The sequence below is a fragment of the Panthera tigris genome, chromosome D1, assembly GCF_018350195.1.
Source record: "Panthera tigris isolate Pti1 chromosome D1, P.tigris_Pti1_mat1.1, whole genome shotgun sequence".
NCBI classification, from domain to species: Eukaryota; Metazoa; Chordata; class Mammalia; order Carnivora; family Felidae; genus Panthera; species Panthera tigris.
Genome location: NC_056669.1, coordinates 86,658,337 through 86,677,347, shown reverse-complemented (window position 1 = coordinate 86,677,347; position 19,011 = coordinate 86,658,337). Strand labels below are relative to the sequence as shown.

General features: G+C 36.5%; 1 protein-coding gene across 6 annotated transcripts in view; it reads right to left on the bottom strand.

The window, feature by feature from the left end:
* HIPK3 (homeodomain interacting protein kinase 3) overlaps window positions 1–19,011 on the bottom strand; it is a 91,221-nt gene that overhangs the window by 18,979 nt on the left and 53,231 nt on the right. For all 6 annotated transcript variants that reach the window (XM_042959171.1, XM_042959174.1, XM_042959173.1 and 3 more), the window contains exon 3: window positions 5,223–5,346. In XM_042959171.1, the coding sequence (XP_042815105.1) occupies window positions 5,223–5,346 (124 nt within the window). The remainder of the gene's footprint in view (window positions 1–5,222; window positions 5,347–19,011) is intronic.

The window sequence follows — 19,011 nt, the reverse complement described above, 5'->3', positions numbered from 1 at the left end:
CAAAAGCATATAGTTCAGTAAAATAGATAAATGTTTAAGCACGTAATCTGCAATTAAGCTAGGAAGTGCCATTATGAAGAAGAAAATAAAGTGTTAAAAGAACACAGAATAGGGCAATTGAAATAGCACTGAAAAAAAAAATGGCAAGTGATCTTGTGAGTTTATTTTTGGTCATAATGCCTGCTCTGTCTTCTGGGGGGAGAAAAAAAACCCTGTTCCATCTATAACTCCTAATACATGAAAAGACTCAGCCTTTGCCTCCTCTGTCCCCAGTGAATGAAGGGTGAAAACCTGACTCAGAAGTGATTCATTCATAAATTCATGTTGTGAACTCAACTAGAAATAAGCTAATAAGCAAATTAGACTTACAATGTCAGGAATATGAACTAAGAAATATCAATCACTGTTGAGGAATGAGCTGAATGCACCTGGAGTCTAATGGCCATGTTAACATAACCAAAGTTAACTGTAAGCAGAAACTCAGAGTAGCAAATTAAAATCAGAATAGATAAAAATACTTAAAGAGCATCTAATTCACACTTATCCAGTCCCAGAGCGAAGTTCTACTGAAGCGTATTAATTCCATTAAATGTCTCTTTGAATCCAAAAGCACCTCCAACTCTAGACTTCACAAAGTCCAGTCATATTATAGCTCCATTCTTGGATTTTTGTGATAGTCTACACATGAAGAGCCAGCTACTTGAGAAGGTCTCTATGCAACCCAAATAGCCAGATAAAATAGAATTCTTCAAAGATTCCTACTCCCCCTAAACACTCAGGAGTTGAAATAGAGAACTTTATTTTTCTTACTCAGGATATGACTTGAAATTACCAAGTAAGATAATTTGAATATAAATTCAGACTTTTAGCTGCTCTGGATGAGATTCTATCTAAACTCCAACAAACATTTTGCAAGAACAATCAACATTTACCAAGTTAATATTGTCTAGCCATCCATAAAATTTATTTAATTCCCTGGAATGTTTTTGATATTTCCCTCGTAAATACAGGTTAAAACCAATACACAGAACAGTAATAAGACAGTATACTGTCGTATTATAATTAAGACAGGAAGGGATTCAAGCACTAATTCACAGGACAGCCTTCTCTAAACACATACACCAAAACGCTGGTGTACAAATGGGAATGAAATGCAGAGATGAGAAAATATGACGTGAGGAATTCTCGACATGGTCAATGCCTAGCTGTAGAGTCCAAAATTCAAAGAGGAAATTGCCTTGGAAAAGCTTTAAGAAATAGATGATAAAGATGATTAAAGAGCTAGAACACAAACCCAATAATGCAGAATTAAAATAATCTATGAATTTTTTCCTGGTGACCCAAATGTGGCTTTTAAGTATATAATAATTATAGGTCTACTGTTAATTCTTTTTCACTTCCTTTGGGAAAAAAACAAAACTGTTATTGCATTAGAAGATTAAATAAAGGTTAGACATTAAGACAAGACCTAAGAGATAAGTTATATTTCATAGAAAGTCTTTATTTTTGTAAATGTTCCATGTGCACTTGAAAAGTATGTATTCTACAATTTGTGTGTAGTTTTGGATGTAGTACTACACACCTATGTCATTAAATCAACTTATTCATGAGCTCAAATCTTCTGTATACTATTTTTTTTCTACTTTTGCTCTACCAATTACTAAAAGAAATGTGCTAAAAATTTCTATTTATGACTGTGGGTTTATCTATTTTCTTTTTTGGTTCTGTCAATTTTAGATTAAAGTTATTACTAGATGTATAAAATATAGAACTGCTCTGTGTTCGTGCTGAATTGAATTTTCCAAATTCATTGGCTAATATCCCTTCTTTATAAGTAATACTGATGGATTTGTAATAGAAGAACACTTCTTGTAGTAAAAGCAATGCTATTAATAAAAGCAAACACTAAAAAGAGTATCTTGTACTCTCATACATTCTGAGAGATAAACATTTATACAAAATGTCGTCGTAGAACAAAATGATAAACTAAGCTCTTGGCTCCATCACTAAAACTCAGTCTGGAAACAGAATGCCAGTGGAGGTTGATGGATTTGAGAAACTAACATAAAGACCATGAAAATCCTCTTCAAGTGACAGCAGAGAGACAGTTGGGAAAGTGAAAGTGGACGTCTGGAAGTGGAAAGTCTGGAAGAGGGCTGGTGCCAGGGATTGAGCACAGACTGGTGCAGGGTTTGGTTGGGTCCTTTTAACTCTCTCCCCTACTGTAATGATCCTTATGGAAAGTATCATTATCCACAAGGTAGTGTAGACGTGGTCCACTGCTAGCAGGAAAGATTCTGGATTCTGATTGCCTGTGTTGGATTCTTGGGCAAGTTATTTAACTTCCCCACACCTTGGTTTCTTCATTTGTAAAACAGAGGCAATAGTAGAATGTACCTCACAGGGTTATTGTGAGCATTAAGTGAGTTAATGAAAGTCTAAGAACAGTTTCTGGCATATAAAAGAGCTCAGTAAGTATTAATTAGTAATATTACTATTACCCACTGCACTGCCACTGTAGGCAAAAAAAAATGAGTTAAAAAATAAAATAACAATAACACCCCAATTATGTGCCCAAGTACATAAGGGCAGCAGATGACTGGAACAAGGAACAGGTAATGGACAAAGGCATACCCTACTGATGGCCTCTTCACATCCTAATTGATGATCTTAATCTAGGAAGCTGGGGAAAATCTACGAAATCAAACCGCATTAATAAGTAGACTAAAGTAAAATACAACCCCTAGAAATACTTAGGTGAACATTTTAATGGATGCATAAAAGCATTTGAGGGGCACATGGGTGGCTCAGTCAGTTGAGCGTCCAACTCTGAATTTCGGCTCAAGTCATGATCCCAGGGTCATGGGATTAAGCCCCATGTAGGGCTCCATGCTGAGCGCTGAGCTTGCTTAAGATTCTCTTTCTCCCTCTGCCCCTGTCCCCCGCTTGCACTCTGAATGAATGAATAAAAATAGCATAGCATAGCATAGCATAGCATAGCATAGCATAGCATAGCACAGCACAGAATAGAATAGGCATTGAAAGTCCAAACCAATTTAGGATAAAAGAAAAAACTTAGAAAATTGGGAATAGAGGGAGCTCTATTTGACATCTGACCTTTATCAAAACCTATACAGCATACATCATATTTGGAAATATGTGTAAAGTCTAAGACTGAAACCAAACAAGAATGCTCACATCATCGATCCTATTCCCTTGCGTTATTGGAAAATAACCCGCATTACTGGAAAAGTTATTGGAAAATAACTTTTAAAACATCAAATTGATAATATGCAACTACTGATGCTATATGCTAATTATTTTTTAAATTATTATACCCTTTTGGAATTAAAGTAATATACATCCTGAAAGTACTGCTAATCTGAAACAGATTAACACCTGTTCTCTGTTTTAAAAGATATCTATTATGAAATTTAGAAAAACTGAGGTTTGATCAAGGCTTTGTTTTAAAGTACCACTGTGACTTTTAACAAGTCATTTCATTTTTCTGGACCTCAATTATCCTCTTTAAAAAACAGGAAAGAGTATAACTAGAAAATCTGTAGGGTCCTTCTCAGTACTAACAACAGGTGTCCAAGACTAGAACTGTAAAAATCCCAATCCAAAGTACAGCAGCAAATCTATCTGAAGTTGCCACAAGATGGTGTTCTGCTCCATAATACCATACATGTCAAAACCTGTAACCCACAAAACCAGAAGTATACTTCTAGCATGTGACTGGTACCCTTGGTCCTTCAACAGCTAAGAGATTATTGGATTCTGCAACTAGATCACCAACTCGTTCAAAACTAGCCACAGTCTAGCCATCTGCATCAAAGTTAGTGGCTGGGTAAAAAGCTGAAGGAAGCCAAGATGTATGTATGGAAAAGGTTACAGAAACTACCTTCTAAGAGGAATGCTGAACACAAAGGGAGAAAAGCAGAGAATATAGGAAGCCCAGCCTAAAAGAGGAGACTTATGGGTAGAAAGTCTATGGAAGAAGAGATTAAAGTTAATGATAACATCTGATCTCATAATTACTATTAAATGATTTGTAGAATCACTTCAGCAACACTGAAGTCACCAAATTTACAACCTCTCAGACCCTTTTTGATATAGAAAGCTAAGCCCTGAAAGTCAGAAATAAGGCACATTTCATTGTTACAATTAGATTATGTGTGCATTGAAATGTTCTATTTTTTCATTAAAAGTTAAACACTATATTGTTTAAATAAAAATTATATTTATCCACTACAAACCAATTGAAGACAAAACTGATATAATCACTTTCTTAGTTTTGACTAATGTTTTCCACTAAAATATGATTTGAGTATATGTATCTATTAACAAGGTTGAAGCTATGAAACTTTTTCAAAAAATACTGATTAAGATTATAATTACTCCAAAAATAACCTCGGTATTAAAAACAAAAACAAAAAAATAAAACAGCAAACAATATGATCTAATAGCTTAGAGAAGCTAATGAACATAACTGAAACTATCATGAAAAGTGTTTCATGAAATAATTTGCTGGATTCTACTGAGAATCATTTATTTATTTTTTTTTTAATTTATTTTTTAATGTTTATTATTTGAGAAAGAGACAGAGAGCAAGCAGGGGAGGGGCAGAAAGAGAGGGAGACACAAAATCAGAAGCAGGCTCCAGGCTCTGAGCTGCCAGCACAGAGCCTGATGGAGAATCATTTAAATAATGTTAAACAGATTTTCAGCACCGTTCAAAAACAACTTAAAATACTAAAGAGGGTTCAAGTGACTGAAGTACTTAAGTCCAATAATGGTTGTTGATTTAAGACCAATAGTTATGAGGCCTTTTATTCCTTGGAAGTGGCTGACATTTCATCCACCATCAAAGTTGTCACCCAAGCATAGCTCTATTATTTAAATGGATACAGTCCAGCCCTTTATAGGTCTGTAGCATAAAAATGATACAAAAAATTCTCCCAAGTGTTTTTTGCAGAACTGTTTTGGGACCTGTGGATTGTAACTTTATGAAAGCTTACTTCAATTGTTATAAAAGTTTTTAAACAACCAAATACAGTTTTGAGATCTTGAATTTAAATTCCCTAAGGTCTCAGATTTTGTTATTTTATTTTAAAAAGATTTTGACAGGTATTATATACTTGGGAAATGCATTCATATAAGTCTACTATTTTTCTTTACATTCTATAAATTCTACCTCGATGATCATGAAGTTTTGTTACCTGATCATACTCCAAGGCTCCTGGGTAGAGTGGCCATCCAAGGAATAATTCTGCAATCACACATCCCAATGACCACATGTCTATGGCTTCACAAAATGGCAACCCCAATATAATCTCTGGAGCTCTGAAATCGAAAGAAAAAAAAAAGAGTGATTTCCCTCTAAAATTATCTTAATTCATCTGACATTCTAAGAAAAGTTAATAAATGACAGAGAAGTCACCTTCTATTTATAGTAACTTCACTTTTCAGAACTCTTTGAAGCCTAGCCATTAAGCTTAAAAAGGTACAATGAATACAACCATTGCTAGGATAAAAATCTCTATACTTAGTCTCATAGAGAATTTTATTAACATATTAAAAAGGGGGAAAAAAGCACAGATCTTGACTTTGCAACTGTAACAAATTAGAAATAATACACTAGAAAGAGAACTGGAAAACTATGAAATACATACACTGTGACATCAACAGAATTGAAAACCAGACACCGAAAGATAAGAGCAAAACAAAACAACCCCAAAGGCTAAAAGTGGATCTAGTCCTAGATATTACTTCAGAACACAATAATAAATATTCACAAAACCAGGACCATTAGTCATCCAAATGGGACAAGACCAAGTAAAATTTTAAGAGGCAGAAAATAAAGGACATCGGAACAGGTAGAAAGTATTTTATCAGTTGACAAGCTCGGATAACTTGGAAAATGTATTCCATGAAAAATATCATGCCCAGATAAATATGTGCTACTTCACATGCCCTGCCATGATAAAATTAACATTCTGAGAGGCTTCACATACAGCTATGTAATTCCCAAGTAAGCCATACAATCATGGCTACCCTGAACAGTCTCAAACTTACAGAGAAGTTATAAGAACATTACAATGAGTGGGTTTTTTTCCTGAACCACTTGAGAGTAATTTGCTAAATAACTCTATACTTTGCATTTCCTACAAACAAGGATATTCTCCCACATAACCACAATACAATCATCAAAATCAGGAAATGCACACTGGTACATCTCTACTATCTAAGTCCCATACCCCAAGTTTGGTCAATTATACTAATAATGAATGTCCTTTATGGTAAAAGGATCCAATTCCGAACCATGCACTGCATTTAGTTGTAGTATCTCTTTTTTAGAATAATTTGGGTCTTTCCTTCATTTGTATGACCTTGGCATAAGATATTACAGGTCAGTTATTTGTAGAATGTCTCTCAGTGCAGGGTTGCCTGGTGTTTCCTCATAATTAGATCCAGGTTATACATCTTTGGGAAGAGTATTAGAGAAGTGATGTTTTTTTTTTTTTCTCATTATGTGCCATCAGGTGACATACAATTTTGATTTGTTCTAGTACTAATAATGTTCACTTTGTTCCTCCTTTTCCCTTTGTAATTAAATATTTTGCAGGATTTCAGTTTGGGACTGTATATATAATCCTTTTCTTATCAAATTTTCAATTTACTCATTTATTTGCCTATGTGAGCCTAAATTAATGGAACCCTATTTTATCCAGTGCGTTATAATCCATTACTACAGTTACCTATTTTGATACTCTAAATTTCCCAGACTTAACCAGTCAGAACTCTGTCAATGAGCTATGGGTTCTCATTAGTGCCAGGATGGCACTGTTCCCAGGTCCTCTCAGTATACACATTATATACAGTTAGACAAGATAAGTTAGACAAAATATACAGTTAAGCAAAATAAGGCTTCTGCTAATTTCTTTAACTGATACTGCTGTCATTATCTCCTAAGCCAGTGGTTCTCCATCTTGGCTGTACATTATAATCACTTGGTCCTGGCCACACTCCATACCAATTAAATCAGAAACTTGAGGAGAGGAGGGGTGGGGAGTGGGAGAGACTTAGGAATCAGTATTTTTTTAAAGCTCCCAGGTGATTCCAATACATGGCCAAAGTTGAGAACGAAAGCCCCAGGCTCAAGTAGTTAGACCAATGGGAAGACCGTTCCATCTTCTCTCTACAGCTCTTCTGATCACAGTAAGTTCTAGGGATAAGCAAGCTGTTTTCTCCATTGATTTAGAATCTGTCCAGTGACTCTTCCGCTCCTGGACATCTCTGCTGTAATTAATACTTAAGGTTCAACAGACTCTTAATCCACAAGCATTTATTAAAAACCATACCATAAAAGATCTTTAGAACATAGTTATAAAATACTTTCATTCTTTTGACAAAATGCTTAGTCAGTAAGGGTTTGTGTAGATGCATACATGTGAATTATATTCAGATATAACCAAATGCTAAATTGTGTAGAAAGAGAGGAAAAAACAAGTTACACTAAGTTATCAATCTTACATATTCACAATATTGTACAAAAGACAGAGAAGATCTTACCCTTTTTTTGTTCATTATGATATACACAGAACCTAGCAGAGAATATGCACTCAGTAAACATTTCTCAAATAAGTCATTCCTATAAAGGTTAGGTCACACACACAAAAAGGATCAGACTGAAAGGAGTTTGAACTGACCTTGAGGAATAGAAGCCTAGGCAGAAAGAAAGAGAAATGGCCACAAGAGTTAATAAAGAGTAGGGACGCCTGGGTAGCTCAGTCGGTTAAGCATCCACTTCGGCTAGGCCATGATCTCACAGTTCGTGAGTTCGAGCCCTGCTTCAGGCTCTGTGCAGACAGCTCAGAGCCTGGAGCCTGCTTTGGATTCTGTGTCTCCCTCTCTCTCTGCCCCTCCCCCGCTCATGCTCTGTCTCTCTCTCTCTCTCTGTCAAAAATAAATAAACATTAAAAAAAAATTTTTAAGGAGTTTTATGATTATTTTGAAATATTTACTATGAAAACGTAATGGGATTTGAAATTGGCTACTGGAAACTCCGACATCACGTTTGGCAATGAAAGAAAAGTTAACAGAATGATAGTGCCTTGGATATACAACTTAAAGAGACTGAAATTATTTGATACCTGGTTAACAATAAGAAAGCAGTTTCTGTCAATCAGACAAAGAGCAATGAATTCCTTCTGCTGTTTGCTACCACTTAACAAATGAGCCAAATTTGTAATTGATGGTGACAAGAATGTGGAGCTATCTTTTCAAACTCTTGACCAGGAACTGTATAAAGCCACTTTAAGAATAAAACTTGAGATACAAAAGTTATACTCACAGAAGCAAACTTAAATTTCTCATTTTAAAATAAGAAAGAGAGGTGCATGGGTGGCTCAATAGGTTCAGCACCTGACTCTTGGTTTCAGCTCAGGTCATAATCCCAGGGTCGTGGGATAGAGCCCCATGCTGGGCTCTATGCTGACCATGGAGTCTGCTTGGGATTTTCTTTCTCTCTCTCTCTCTCTCTCTCTCTCTCTCTCTCTCTCTCTCCCCTTCTCCCTCTCCCTCTCTAAAAAATAAAAATAAAAAATTAGAAAGAATTTTAACTGCAAGTTTTACACAAATTGTGTATTTGCGGTCTTCTGAAAGCAGGTTAGATGTACAAGAAATTTCTTGGGGGAAGGCAGGGAGAGGAGGCAGGAGTAGAAGACAGCCCTCAGACCTTGAGCAGTTCTGACACCTGTGAAAGGAGAGAGGCAAAGGGAGAGTCGGACAGAGAGAACCCACCACTGCAGTGCTATTAAGAGAAAGTCTTGGCTGGGCCAATGCAGAGTCTCTAAGCAAAAAATTACCTGTGATAAGACCTCCCCACCAAGCAAGAATAGTCCAACTCTAATGCCCCTACTGTGTTTGGTCCCTGGCTAGGTAGGAACAACCCAGATGCAAACCTGAAGCGCAACAGCTGGAGACTCTCAGTCAACTGTGCTCCCCGCTAAGAGGTTCTCTGAAAGCAGAATCTGAGAGACACAATTCCATGGTTGCCACAAGATTCCCCAAAACTTTTGCTATTTTATTTTCAAATACATATATATGATAAAGTTATGTATCATAAAATACATATATATCATAAAATACATACATATGTATCATAAAATACATATATCATAAAGAAAATGCAACAAATTTCCTCACCAAGTCCCATTCAAATGTGCCCAAATTCTCTCCAGTCTACCCTAGCATGACATAAAATATTACCATTTTCTATGTGGATCAACGTAAAAGGCTGGGAGGCAATACCTTAAAAGCATTTACAATCTAGATGAAACGGCCAGAGATGTCAGAGTTCCACCACTCAGTCTTTAAATACATTAAACTTTAAAAAGTAAATTATGCAGGGTGCCTGGGGGGGGGGGGGGTGAGGGCTCAGTCAATCAGCTCAGGTCATGATCTCTCAGTTAGTGAGTTTGAGCCCCGTGTCAGGCTCTGCGCTGACAGCTTGGAGCCTGGTGGAGGAGCCTGCATCAGATTCTGTGTCTCCCTCTTGCTCTGCCCCTCCCCCACCTCTCAAAAATAAATAATAAATATATAGATTTTTAAATTTTTAATTATGAATGAAAGAACAATATATCCATCTGTCAGTAATGAATAAAGCCTAGTTTTCTGGTTATTTCTTAACTGGCTCTCAAATCCTTCCTCTGGGCTAACTATACTTTTGTATAAAAATGATCACAACAGGGATTCTAATATGTGGACCAGTCTTAAATTTTCTGTTCTCCTCCTAAAGGAAATTCTCCCACTCCTTTTTTCATCTACCCTAACTCCCTTCTGAGCAGCTATAATGTAGCAGTGCTAAGGATATAACAGGGAATGCACATCATTTGTACTTCTGGAGACCAAGCAAAGCACATATTAAACATGTCTAACTGAATGGAAAGTATAACTAAACCTCTTGTTTACCACTCTATAAATAATAACTCACAATTAGAAATGTTGAACCCACAAACTAAAAAATTTAGGTCATATGGTAACAAAGGCAATATATACCTAAAATGCCATGTTTCTTCACTATTATTTTTTTCTTGTCATGTGTTTTTAATCCAATTTATCAACATTAGGAATAAATTCTTTCGGGGGACCTGGGTGGCTCAGTCCGTTGAGCGTCTGACTTCGGCTCAGGTCATGATCTCGAGGTTCATGGGTTCAAGCCTCACGTCGGGCTCTGTGCTGCTAGAGCCTGCTTTGGATTCTGTGTGCTTCTCTCTCTGCCCCTCCCCCACTCATGCTCTGTCTCTCTCACTCGCTTGCTCTCAAAAATAAATAAAAACATTAAAAAAAATTTTTTTTAAAGAATAAATTCTACTTTTCTAAAACCTTGAAACACTAATATAAAATATAGGGTAAAGTGGAGAAGCTGAAAACAGAGAAAATTTTTAACTATGTAAACTGAACTCTGGGGACTATTGCCAGAGTAGAGGAGAATGTTGGCAGCAGATGCTTCAAATAAGAACACAGTGAAGTCCTGTCATTCAGAAAAGAAGATGACTATTAATGGAACATTTTATTTGCTTTACTTCATCTTTATTTACTTTTGTAAGCTGAAAATTCACTTACTGGCCCAAAAAACCAGCCCTGTTAGGAAAAAGGGTATCTCAGTTCAGGAGCTCAGGATACCCAGCTCAAAGAACAATTACATTCTTGTAACAGAGACAGATATCTTGGGTCATCACTGCAAACACCACTAAACTATGAACTCACATGATGATTTCATGGCCATCCAGCAAATGTTTAGCATATTCCTAACTCACAGAGAGTAAGTTTTCTTTTCTACATATAGAGAATATAATGGTTAGGCAAGTGTAAATATCTAGTCTGCCTAAGAGCTTCACTTCTCATTAAAATTAATAAATTAGCATAATGCTGATATACTTCAGATTCTGGTGAGTCTAGTGACAGAACCACCCTGTTCTGGTCAAGTCCAGAACACTAATCAAATAATTTCTGAAATTTCAAGCTAAGGGCCAGAAGCTGATGCTAAGTAACATCCCTCAGTGAGACTGAAAGGTACAGTCATCGAGCCTCCTCATAATGATACTTCTACACAAGCATTTATCTACATGCTAAAAAGATACTAGAGAAATGCAACACCAACTTGGAAAAGGTAAATAAATGGTAAACTCAGTAAGGATGAAAATACTAAAATGAGAACAGTTTTCCTAAGGTAGAAGATGCAGTAGGCATTTTTAAGAAAACACTTTCATTAAGGTATGGTATGATTCAATGGTTTTTATATATTCACAGAATTGTGTAACCATCACCACAATCAACTTTAGAACATTTTCATCATCCCAAAAAGAAATCCTACATCCATTAGCATTTACTCCCTATTCCTCCCAAACTCCTCCATCCCGAGGCCACCCACCACGAAAGTAAATCTTTCGGTCTCTTTAGATCTGCCTATTCTGGAATCATCTAACATAATCTTTTGTGGCTTCTTTCACTGGCATGTTTTCAAGGTCGTAGCATGTGTCAGTACTTCACTAACTTTTATTGCTGAATAGTATTCCATTGTGTGGATATACCAGACTTATTTATCCACTTATCAAGTGATGGACATTTGAATTTTTTCTACCTTATTTGGCTAGTATGAAAAATAAGTTAACCAAAAGAGGCCATATATCAGCTCCCAATGCTGTGGAGCAAGAATACTCCAGGGCTGAAGAAGGTCAGAGCATAAAGGCTATGCACCAAAGACAAGTGATGCCTCAGACAGAACTAGCCAGGACAGGAAGAAAATGCCTTTGATGGAATAGAAATCCAAAAGGGAAAAGAGTGTTGAAGGAACTACCAATTTTTCTGTTTTAATTTGATGCAGCAGTCTTTATGATCGAGTTAATCTTGTGCTACCCCTTTGTCAAACCTCTAGGGCACTAAAAGAACCTCTTGCCCATATACTGGCAATCCATTTTAAAATAACGGGGATCATGTGGTGCAATTCCCTTCAGTAAGTTTCATAAGAACTTTATGCTATGGTGGTACTAAAAAATTGAGAATCAATGTGCAAAAGCTCTAGGAAGACAAATTTTGGAGTCTGGTAAGGAGCCACTAACTTCAAACAATGAAAACCATCTAAAGAGAGCTATATTTCAAACGCTCAAGAGTAAGCACTTAGCTCTCCCTCCACTGGCAAGTAATTTACCAGAGCCTTCATGTTTTCATTTTTAAAGACGCAGTTCTACAGACCCTACATTCTCTGAAGATTATCTAAAGGACTAATCTTATGCTTTTACCTACAAAAGAATGTGTGTAAAATGTTAAACAGTATATACATTCCCATAATTTATTCATACTCCCACTGTCCAAATTCACACCTCCTCTCTTCTCAAGCCACCACCTCCTCCCCATCCTCATTCCGGACTGTTGTCCTTGCATCCTACTTTACTGAAAAAAAAAAATAGAATTTGAAAGAAAGTTCCACCTTCTCATCATCACATCTACTAGCCCACTTGCATCTGTCAGTGCTTCTATCTAAGGCATCCAGGCTCACTTACTGAAGCATATCACTCCACCAATTTCTTCACCCATCCCTCTCCTCGTCTCTCTCTCCCCCCGCCCCCCCGAAACCATCTTCTTTATACACTCTCCATCAGCCATCACTCCTTTTTTTCCCCTTTATACAAGTCCTTTTTAAAAGCGCTATTTAGAAAAGCTGCCTCCAATTCTGCCCCCGTATTGAACTTACTCTCATCAGGCTTTCATTTCCCCACCATTCCACCAAAATAGCTCTCTTGTCAAGGTCACTATCAGCCACTGCACTGCCATATCCTTGACTTACTGGACTTGATGATTATGCTCTCCTGCTTTAAACACTGTCTGCATTTGGTCTTCTAGAACACCACTCTTCGTTCTCCCCCTTATCTCACTAGCATTCCCTTCTCAGATTCCTTTCTGGTTCCATCTCATGTCCACAAGCTTTAAATTCTGGAGTATCGAAGGCTCAGTCCTTGGATGTCCAACTTCTCTATCAACATTCACTCCCCTTAAGTGATCTCATCCAATCACAGAGTTTTAAATACCACCTCTATTCTTAACACTCTCAAATGTCTCTCTCCAACCCAGACCTTTCTCTTTACCTCCAGACCTATGTATCCAACTGTCCACTCAACATCTCTTCTTGAGTATCTATTACAGATCTCAAACTAAACACATTCAAAAAGAACTCCCAATTTCCCCCAAACCTCTCCTTCCCCAACCTTCTCCATCTCAGGAAATGACAACGCTATCCTAGTTTCTCAGATTCATAATCTGGGAGAATCAAATTTGACCCTTCTCCTTCTCTCACTTTCCACATCTATCATCAGATCCCATTGACTCCATCTTCAAAAAAGATCCAGAATTTGACCATTTTGCTCCACCTTTACTACCATCACCCTAATCCAAGCCACCATCATCTCTCATCTGGATTACTGCAAAAGCTTCCTAACTGTTCTTCTTGCTTCTGCCCCTGTCCTCTACCACCTATTCTCAAGTTAGCAGCTCCATTTAAAACACAAGTCAGACCACACCATTCTTCTCTTCAAAACCCCCAACAGCTTCTCATCTCAGAGTAAAGTCAATCCCTTACAATGGCCTACAAGGTCACACATGACTCAGCCCTTAACTACATCTAATATTTCCCATCACTATACCACTTACTTGCTCTGATCCACCCACACTGGCCTCCTTACTGTTTCTAATCAGAGTTCCTATTTCAAAATCTGTTCCAGGTAGAGGGAATAGCAGGACATAATCTCTTTACCCTTACATTGTGTTTCTGCTCAAATATCACTTATTAGAAAGCCCCTCCCTGACCACTTTAAATATAGAAGGGTAAGCCCCTGCCAACACATAAACTTATCTTTCCTCCTTTATCCTGCTTTATAGTTCTCTATAGTACTTCCAACCAACTAAATATGTTTATTACCTATTTTTCCCTCCCCCACTAGTATATAAGTTCCATGAGGACAGGAACATTTTTTTCTTTTAAAGTAATCTCTATACCCAACATGGGGCCCAAACTCACGACCCTGAGATCAAGAGTCACATGCCCTACCGTCTCAGCTAGGCAAGTGTCCCAAGGGCAGGAACTTTAATTCTCTCAATGCTATATTCCCAGCAGTGAGAAAACTGTGTGGCACATAGTAGGCACTCAGTCATCATTTATCATGAACTGATCTATCAAAGGGAGCTCTATAAGCATACATTCACTAAATCGAAAATGCTAAGAATAGTTTTGTTAAATCAAATACATAAGCCAAACAGGTAACAACCAAGACTTTTACATGCCAGCCACTTTGCATTTGGGAAAGCTAAATGTTTTGACTATATAAAAAACAAAAACAACAACTACAACAAAATACCATTTACTGAGCTTTAACAATGGGTCGAGCATCATGGAAATAACTTTTAATGTATTACCTCATTTAAAGAAGTGTTTTAAAAAGACAGATTTCTGCACTGTTCTTCTGCTCCAGGATAAAAAATGCTGGTAAACAAAATGTTCCACGTAAAACAGAAGAAGTCCTCAGTTGAGTACAGCCAGCCCACAGAATCATGAGAAATAATATATCATTGTTTTTGAAGCAACTAAGTTCGCAGTTGCTACACAACAACAGATAACTGATACAATACCCCAAGTTACCCAGAAAGTGATGGAACTAAAGATTTCAAATGCCTGATTCAAAAAGACTTTCTCTAAACCATACACAATCTCAAATTATTAAATCTTATGACTGAAAGAAACACAAGAAAGTCAAAAAGAAGACCTGGAAATTAACACCAAGGTAATTTTAGCAATGCAATTAAAATTATGCTCCTGTTTTATTTTCCACAGAATAGAAAAATACTAACTTATCTACGTTCTCTAACAGTTCCCTAACATGAGAAAACATCTGTTATGTGCCTTTTCTGATTAACTGGTCCTTAGTTTTCTAGGATAATTTTTTATTTTTTTAATCTTTTTTAAGTAAGCTCTATACCCAATGTGGAGTTCAAACTCACAACCCCAAGATTAAGAGTCACATGCTCTACTGGCTGGGTCAGCCGGGCGCCACTAGGACAATTTTTTTTTAAGTTTATTTGAGAGAGAGAGAGAGAGAGAGAGAGAGAGAGAGAGAGAGACAGAGAGACAGAGTATGCATGAGCATCAGCGGGGGAAGAGGCAGAGAGAGAGGGAAAGAGAGAATCTCAAGCAGGCTCTGCACTGACGGTGGGGCCTGAACCCACAAACCATGAGATCATGACCTGAGCTGAAGTCAGGACGCTTAACCGACTGAGCCATCAGGTGTTCCTAGGATAATTTTTGTTTGTTTTAAAGATTTTCCTGTCATTTTTTAAACCAACTTTTCATTCTGTATAAATCCTTTAGGAAATATATAATAACAGCAATAACATCAGTTACATAATGGCTTATGAAACAGGCAATGCTCTAAGTGCTTTTTAAGTATTAACCAATTTGATAGCTATGCTAATCCTTTTAATAGGTGAAGAAACAGATACAAGGATAAGTATCTTGCCTACGGGTCACACAGTTAGTACAAGGTACAGCTGGATTGAAAGCCAGGTTTTATGACTTCAAAATCCATACCTTTAACTCTTACATTTTAAAATAAATAATTCCTAGGATTACTGAAACTATCACACTTTTGTCTTACTGGAAGTTCTCCCACTTGGATGCTATACTTATCATTAAAAGTGTTCTTTTCTCTTTAAACATATCATCTTTGATTTTAGGACTAACAAGGAAATGTGAAATATAAATACACTTATGTAAAAGAACTTAGTTGACATTTTACTCCTTTCTCTGATCTTTAAGCATTTACTCATCTTAACCATAAATAATCTTTCACATTAAATACACAGTCATCTGCTAGATACATCTTAGTTAAAATAAGGCTCTTACTTTGGCAGATACCGTGTTCCCAAAGATGACTGTAATATCCTTTTACAGAAACAATTAGGAAATGAGCTCAGCAGTGGATTTGACCATCTATACTCATAAGTACCAATTTAACATCACACACTCAATAAATTCTTACATGTCAAAGCCCTGTACCTAGCAAAAGACAGCAAAGACCTAAAGTGGTTATAAAAGGCAGGCACCAGGAAACATACATTTGTACAAGGACAGCCAATCTAAGAAAGGATACACACTCAAGTTTTATAGGTAATTAACTCTGCGGAATCAACCTGGCAAGGAGGGGAAAGTATACATTCCCACAATATTTGTTTCTAAAACAAGTATTTAATAAGATACAAAAAAAAAATAATGTTAAAAAAATTGTCAGTCACCTGGACTTTATAGAAATTTCATGTTTTCTTCTAATATTACTACCATCAAATTAGACCACATAATCAGTGTTAGGTGAATTTTGTTTCCTTTGCTATAAGGAATAATCTTCCAGCGAGAGTTTTTGAGGTAAGAATACACTGCCTCTGGAGAGAAAGGACATTGAATGTGCGATGTAAGAGCCTCTCTCACTGCAGGAAGACCGTGAAGGAGACTCTTCTAAGCACAACAGGGAACTAACACTGGAAGACCTCTAACAATCCTTCCAAATCAAAATGCTACTAAAACCTATGAAAATATCAAAGAACATTTCTACAACGGGAACTTTTACAGAAAGATGACTGTTAAAATATACTAGTGAGTTAATTTCCAGTTTGATCACACCCTTGTCAATATTCTACAGTTTGGAGCTTTAAAAAAAAAAAAAGTGTATTTATTTTGAGAGAGATAGTGCACATGTGCACATGTATAAGTGAGTGGGACAAAGACAGAAAGAGGGAAAAAGAGAGAACCCCAAGCAGGCTCCATGCCCTCAGTACAGAGCCTGACACAGGGCTCGATCTCACAACTATGAGATCATGACCTGAGCTGAAATTGAGAGCCAGACGCTTAACCAACTGAGCCACCCAGGCGCCCCAGTATGGAGCTTTTTAAAAATAACCAACACAACCTCAACATTCTGAGAAAAGCAAATAAATTTCAAAAGAGACAATCAACCACTTCTAGAAATATTTTTCTAAATTATAAACATTTTTAATATGGTAAGAAATGCGTTACCAGAGGCAACAACATCCCTACAGAATACTGGATATTCACATAGACTGTTTTTATGACTGTAATCGCAGCTATTCAATAACATGTTGAAATGCAATCAAAGTGCACACACTCTTAGAATAGACACTCATTCAAATGCAGCTTAAGTCGCAAGCTAAAAATATCACAATTAAAAATATCCTTATTCCAAGGCCACTTAATCTTTTAAGTATGCAGGACAATGATACAGATCAAAGCACCAAGTACAAAGAACAGCAGTAATGATAAATAATTCCAAAACCTATTAAATGTTAAACCTGTGAGGTAGAAAAATAGGAGTTGGCAAAGATTTGATATTCATCACCAACATGCCAAATGTATGGCTTAGAGCCCAGTGTCCAAAAGGATGGATACATCAATTATTTGAACATCTAGGATCAACAGCTAGTATTTTGTAGAGGGGTCAGAAACATATCCCATTTATAGACAACACTACTTCTTTCATGTTTTAGCTACCAAGAACAGTTGGAAGATCACCAAGAAATCTCATGACATGAGAGAGAAGACTGAGAAAATTGTTAGTAATATATCAAGAGAGAGAGGCAAATGGGTTGAATTGGTAGGGGAATATGAAAGTATCCATAAATAATAAAGGAAAAACATATCTGAGTTGAATGTGTCTGCTTTTTATTTTGTTTGGTCATGTACTACTGGATGTTAAAAAAAAATCAATGTGTAACTAACATATATACAAACTATATTATTAGTATTTACATTTTTATTGCATTTGTATTTTACAATCTGTTCAAATATTTTATTCTATGAGGTAATAAGATAAATGTTGTTATCCCTATTCTACAGGTGATTAGGAGGAAAGAACAAAACAATCCAGGATTTCCTAAATTTAACTATGAGATATATTTACAATTATAATGCATCATCAGTAGCTGCCAACAGAAGCTCATAATCTATAAATTGCATTTAAAAAATGCAATATTTAATTGCAATAAATGATTCAATTTTATAACTTCATAATAATTACTGAAAATAACAAAAAATGTTTATGAACTCTTAAGAGTCAAATTCTGTGCCAAATGTTTTACACATATTATCTCATTAAATCTTATCAAAATCCTCTGGGGAAGGTACTATATTATCCCATTCTAGACATGAAGAAACTGAAGCACAGAAGCAACTTTTCAAGGTCTCTGTGGATGGCAGAGCTTGTAAACAACCTGTGCAGTCTGAGTTGACAGTCCAAGCTCAACACCATGCACTTTATTTTATGAACTATTACAAATGCATTATTTAATCATAGGACCATATAACTTTGCATTAATAAGCTAGAAGATTAGGCATTGATTGATCAAGTAATCTTACATAATCTGGTGGCACTCTGGAGTATACCATTTCTTATAGGTCAATGATCTTAACAGGGAAATAGAGTAGTTCCTCCCTTACCCAGGGGGGTTATGTTCTAAGACCCTCAGTGGATGCCTGAAACTACGGATAGTACCAAACCCCCCCCCCCCCGCCACACACACAGTTTTTCCTGTACATACATACCTATGATAAAGGTTAATTTATAAACTGGACACAATAAGAGATTAACAATAATAACAAATAATAAAACAGGATAATTATAACAATATACTGTAATAAAAACATGTCAGTGTACTCTCTTTCTCTAAATATCTTACTACACTATACCCACCCTTCTTGTGATGATATGAGATGAGGGGAATGAGGCAGCAGGCATTGTGATGTATTGATCCTCTGACAGAAGTCAGGAGAATCATTCCCTTCTGGACCACAGAAACTGTGAAAAGCAAAATCCTGGATAAGGGGTGGACTACTGAATATTACTATTTTCTCATACTTTTTTTCCTTGTATGTTGACATACTGTTAGATCCAT